The 6,000-nt window shown below is 40.9% G+C and overlaps 1 protein-coding gene across 1 annotated transcript in view; it reads left to right on the top strand.

The window, feature by feature from the left end:
* dnaja2a (DnaJ heat shock protein family (Hsp40) member A2a) overlaps positions 1–5,058 on the top strand; it is a 28,374-nt gene extending 23,316 nt beyond the window's left edge. Inside the window, exons 8-9 of the mRNA XM_070898050.1 lie at positions 4,242–4,369; positions 4,598–5,058. Coding sequence (XP_070754151.1) covers positions 4,242–4,369; positions 4,598–4,789 — 320 coding nt within the window. The 3' untranslated portion in view covers positions 4,790–5,058. The remainder of the gene's footprint in view (positions 1–4,241; positions 4,370–4,597) is intronic.
* Positions 5,059–6,000: the final 942 nt, after the last annotated feature.

The following is a 6,000-nucleotide window of genomic DNA, read 5'->3' on the forward strand; positions in this document are numbered from 1 at the left end:
CCCAAAGCAAGTGAAGTGCTCTACTCTGAACTCTTTCACGGCAAACGAGCCAAAGGTGGGCAGAAGAAATGTTACAAGGACACCCTCAAAGCCTCCCCGATAAAATGCAACATTCCCACTGACACCTGGGAGTCCCTGGCCAAAGACCTAAGTGGAGGATGTGCATCCGGGAGGTCGCTGAGCTCCTCTAGTCTTATCGCTGAGTGCAGGCAGCGGAAAGAGCGTGCGGCAAACCAGTCCCACCCACCCCTTCCCTCAACACCTATCTGTCCTACCTGTGACAGAGACTGGTTCTCGTATTGGACTGTTCAGCCACCTAAGAATTCATTTTAAGAGTGGAAGAAAGTCTTCCTTGGTTCCGAGGGACTGCCTATGATGATCCCTTAACAAATCCATGCCGACTGTCCTTGATTGATTTGTGTCTTTCTAAATGAAGGCATGTACTGTCCCTCAATTGATTCCAGTAATTTGCCCAACACTGAGGTAAAACTAACTGGCCTGTAATTACTCGGTTTATCCCTTCCTCCCTTTTTAAACAATGGTACAACAAGAAGCATCTGATGAAAGAAACCTAGCTGTATGCTGAATCAATAACATAAGAAATAGGAGCAGGAGTAGGCAATTTGGCCCCTCAAGCCTGCTCTGCCATTCAATAAGATCATGGCTGATCTGATCATGGACTCACCTCCACTTCCCTGCTCGCTCCCCATAACCCTTTACTTCCTTAATGCTGAAAAATCTGTCCATCTTTGCCTTAAATATATTCAATGACCCAGTCTCCACAGCTCTCTGGGGCAGAGAATTCCATAGATTTACAACCCTCAGAGAAGAAATTTCTCCTCATCTCAGTTTTAAATGGGCGGCCCCTTATTCTAAGACTACATCCCCGTAGTTTTAATTTCCCCTGAGTGGAAATATCCCCTCTGCATCCTCCTTGTTGAGCCCCCTCATTATCTTAATGTTTCAATAAGATCACACCTCATTCTTCTGAACTCCAATGTGTATAGGCTCAACCTATCCTCATAAGTCAACGCCCCCCCGCCCAATCTCTGGAATCAACCTAGTGAACCTCTGAACAGCCTTCAATGCAAGTATATCCATCCTTTTTTTTTTTAAATACGGAGACCAAAACTGTACGCAGTACTCCAGGTGTGGACTCACCAATACCCTGTAGCAGGACTTCTCTGCTTTTATACTCTCTCCCCCTTGCAATAAAGGCCAGCATTCCATTTGCCTTCCTGGTTACTGCATACCAACTTTTTGTGTTTCATGCATTAGGATCCCCAGGTCTCCCTGTACTGCAGCACTTTGCAATTTTTCTCCATTTAAATTATAATTTGCTTTTCTATTATTTCTGCCAAAGTGGATAACCTCACATTTTCCCACATTATACTCCATCTGCCAAATTTTTGCCCACTCAGTCTGTCTATAATCCCTTTGCAGATGGTGTCCTCCTCACAGTTTGCTTTCCCACCCATGTTTGTGTCATCTGCAAACTTGGCTACATTACACTCTGTCCCTTCATTGTAAAAAGTTGAGGACCCAGCACTGATCCCTGTGGCACCCCACTAGTCACCATTTGCCAACTGGAAAATGACCCATTTATCCCAACTCTCTTTTCTGTTAATTAGCCAACCCTCTATCCATGCTAAGATACCCAACGCCATGAGCTTTTATCTTGTGCAGTAACCTCTTTTATATGGCACCTTATCGAATGCCTTCTGGAAATCCAAATACACCACATCTACTGGTTCCCCTTATCCACCCTGCTTGTTACATCCTCTGAGAACTCCAGCAAGTTTGTCAAACATGATTTCCCTTTCATAAAACCATGCTGACTCTGCTTGATTGAATCATGTCTTTCCAAATGTCCCGCTACTGCTTCCTTAATAATGGACTCCAGCATTTTCCCATTGGCGGATGTTAAGGCTAACTGGCCTATAATTTCTTGCTTTTTGTCTGCCTCCTTTTTTAAATAGGGGCGTTACATTTGCGGTTTTCCAATCTGCTGGGACCGCCCCAGCATCCAGGGAATTTTGGTAGATTACAACCAATGCATCCAATATTTCTGCAGCCACTTCTCTGGAGACCCTAGGATGTAAGGCATCAGGTCCAAGGGACTTGTCTGCCTTTAGTCCCATTATTTTACGTAGTACTACTTCATTAGTGATTGTATTAAGTTCCTCTCTCCCTATAGCCTCTTGATTATCCACTATTGGGATGTTTTTAGTGTCTTCTACCGTGAAGACCGATACAAAATATTTGTTCAATGTCTCTGCCATTTCCCTGTTCTCCATTATTAATTCCCCAGTCTCATCTCCCGGGGACCAACATTTACTTTAGTCACACTTTTTTTTCCTTTTAATGTACCTGTAGAAACTCTTACTATCTGTTTTTATATTTCGTGCTAGTTTACTTTCATAATGTATCCCTCAATTATTTTTTTAGTTCTCTGCTGGCTTTTAAAAATGTCTCAATCCTCTCGCCTCCCACTAGTCTTGGCCACATTGTATGCCTTTGTTTTCAATTTGATACCCTCCCTTATTTCCTTAGTTAGCCATGGATGGTTAGCCCTTCTCTTAGTCTTTCCTTCTCATTGGGATATATTTTTGTTGAGTTATGAAATATCTCCTTAAATGTCTGCCATTGCTCATCAACCATCCCATTCTTTAGTCTATTTTCCCAGTCCACTTTAGCCAACTCTGCCCTCATACCTTTTGTAGTCTCCTTTATTTAAGCTTAGGACCTTGGTTTAAGACCCAACTTTCTCACCCTCCAACTTAACTTGAAATTCAACCATATTATGGTCATTCATTCCTAGAGGATCTTTTACTTCGAGATCATTTATTAATCCTGCCTCATTACACAGTACTAGATCTAAAATAGCCTGCTCCCTGGTTGGTTCAGCAACGTACTGTTCAAGGAAACAATCCCGGATGCACTATGAATTCCTCCTCAAGGCTACCCTGGCCAATTTGCTTTGCCCAATCAATATGAAGGTTAAAATTACCCATGATTATTGCTGTTCTTTTATTACAAGTCTCCATAATTTCTTGATTTATACTCCATCCAACAGTGTAGCTACTGTTAGGGGGGCCTATAAACTACACCCACCTTTATTATTCTCTCTATTATTCCTTATCGCCACGCAAACTGATTCAACATCTTGATCCTCTGAGCCAATATTGTTTCTCACAAACTCACTGATCCTATCCTTTATTAACAGTGCTACCCACCTCCTTTTCCTTTCTGTCTGGTCCTTCCGAATTGTCAAATACCCCTGAATACTTAGTTCCCAGTCCTGGTCACCTTGCAACCACATCTCTGCAATGGCTATCAGATCATACCCATTTATATCCATTTGTGCTATCAACTTATCTATTTTGTTACAAATGCTACATGCATTTAGATAGAGCTTTAAAAAATGTTTTTACATTTTCCTATTTGTTTCCTCTGTCATTCAAACTCACTTCCCACATTTTTGCTTTCTAATTCCAGCTTTACTCCCCTCCCTACTGAATCTATTCTCAGGTTCCCATCTCCCTGCCAAGCTAGTTTTAAACCTCCCCAACAGCACTAGCAATGCCCTCCCCAGGTGAGGATATTGTCCTGGCTCTTGAGGTGCAACCTGTCCGGCTTGTACAGGTCCCACCTCCCCCAGAAGCAGTCCCAGTGCCTCAGGAATCTAAAGACCTCCCTCCTACACCATTTCTCCAGCCAATCATTCATCTGCTCTATCCTCCTATTTCTGTACTCACTAACTTGTGGCACCAGGAGTTATCCGGAGATTACTTCTTTTTGAGATCCTGCTTTTTAATCTCTCCTAGCTCCCGAAAACCCTGCCTGCAGGACCTCATCCCTCTTTCTACCTATGTCATTGGTCCCGATATGGACCACAACCTCTGGCTGTTCACCCTCTTTTTCTCCTCCACGCATCCCCCCCCCCAGAATGCAAATAGATTGCAAAAAAAATAGTTCTGCTTATATTGTGAGAGTGCGCCTTTCTTATTCCATAGCCTGGTTATGCTTGCTGTATAGCTTTACCTGGTGCTTCAGGCAGTTGTGGTATAAAATTCCTTGATTATGCATTCATTGGCTGGTGGTACTGAGTAAAACCACTGCGGTGTAGATCTGATTTTCTACTTTCCTAAAATTCAGATATTTATAGTGCGTTTTAGGTTGTATCTTGCACTCAGTTGACAAAGGGCCATTCTAATATTTGTATTTTATTTCTTCAATAGGTTGTGTTCGTGTGGTCAAAGGTGAAGGAATGCCGCAATATCGTAATCCATTTGAAAAAGGCGACTTGTACATCAAGTTTGATGTTCAGTTCCCTGAACATAATTGGATTAGTCCTGAAAAAATAGCTGTAAGTGGAAAGCTCCAATGCTTATTTTTTTTACTTGTTTGGTTGACTGAATGGAACCACCATCAGATATTTTGGTATCTGGCACTTGAAAAGATGTAGTAATGAAGCATCTAATACTCTACTATAAACCAGGAAAAAATTTATCACCATGTTAAATGTGACTGGTTTGTAACATTTTATGTAACTAAAAATGTATGCACAAAAAATGAATACTTTTGTTGTTTACAGGAACTAGAGGATCTACTCCCAGCCAGGCCCGATGTTCCTGATGTGATTGGTGACATTGAGGAGGTTGATCTGCAGGAGTTTGATAACACCCGTGGCTCTGCAGGAGGACACCGACGGGAAGCCTACAATGATAGCTCTGATGATGAAAGTGGCCACCACACTGGCCCTGGTGTACAGTGTGCCCATCAGTAAACTTTGATAAAACACTTGCAAACCATGTTCTGTTCAGTTTTGGATATTTTCAGGTTTCATCTGGTTTTGCTAAGAGCCAAACTGGACTTTATGTCACAACTCAATCCAGAGGAACTCTGATGGACATCTCTTTGCTGTATATGTAACTTTTAATTATATTTACCGAATGTATAATTTAAAGTAAACTAACCATGGCACAGTGTGAGGTGCTCAATTCTTTGAGACCTATGCAGGGGAGCAGCTGGTGAGAATTAAACTGGTATCACAAATTTTGTCTGTCCTTGTATCTCTGCTTTTTTTTTTAAAAAGAGAAGTTTCTGTAAATTCTTTTCTTTTCTTTCTGCCACCATTTTAAAAATGTTTTCCTGATGTTGTAAGGCCCTTGTGTACACTTGATTGATGTATGGGCTGAAATCACATGAGCTGCTAACATAAGTAGAAATAAAGAATTTAGTGGTGCGCATATCTCCAAACAGCTGCATGTCAACCCAAGTGGAGCTGCATCTATAAGTTTTCTTGAGCTTCAAAAAAAAAAGTTAAAACAAAATAACAGATAATGTGGTTGTATGGTTCTTTTCTAGAATCTTGAGAGTTCTGTGGTTGTTTAAGTAATAAATTCAAATGGCAACAGTGCAACTTTTTTTTTACTCTGACCCTGTGCTTGCAAGCAGGCCCAATTCTGTTTGCTTTATAAAGCTTGGGCAAAGTTTTTTTTTTGCTTTCCCCCACCCCTCCCCTTGCCTTAAATTCTGGCAAAGCCTTTGGACCATTCTGTATTGTAAGACTGATTTAAAATGTCTTTTTTCCATACTTAAACTGTAAGTAGTTATTTCTGACATCCAAAATTGAGTCATCTGTTAAAATGTTTGTTCCAATTAAAAGTTTTGAAAAAATTAGAATCACTTGTATGCACTGTTAAATATATAGCTGTTTTAAGAATTTGGGGGCAGACTTTTGTTTAATGGTCACATCAAATGTCATTTGCTGAAAATAGGGTGTAGTCTGCTAAATATGTGTAGCAAAAACTACCTGTATGACAGAGCAGTGGTGGTCATTGTAGATACAATCAAATGTTGCCCAGTAATACAAATCAATTAAAGATGTGGATGAGCATTTATTTTTATTGGAATCATTGGGCAGTGGCTGTGAATATTTGATTCGAAGCTACATACTACCTGCTGGATCCCATTTTTTTTTTTTAATTGAGCAAA

This window comes from Pristiophorus japonicus, chromosome 13 (assembly GCF_044704955.1).
Source record: "Pristiophorus japonicus isolate sPriJap1 chromosome 13, sPriJap1.hap1, whole genome shotgun sequence".
Classification (NCBI taxonomy): domain Eukaryota; kingdom Metazoa; phylum Chordata; class Chondrichthyes; family Pristiophoridae; genus Pristiophorus; species Pristiophorus japonicus.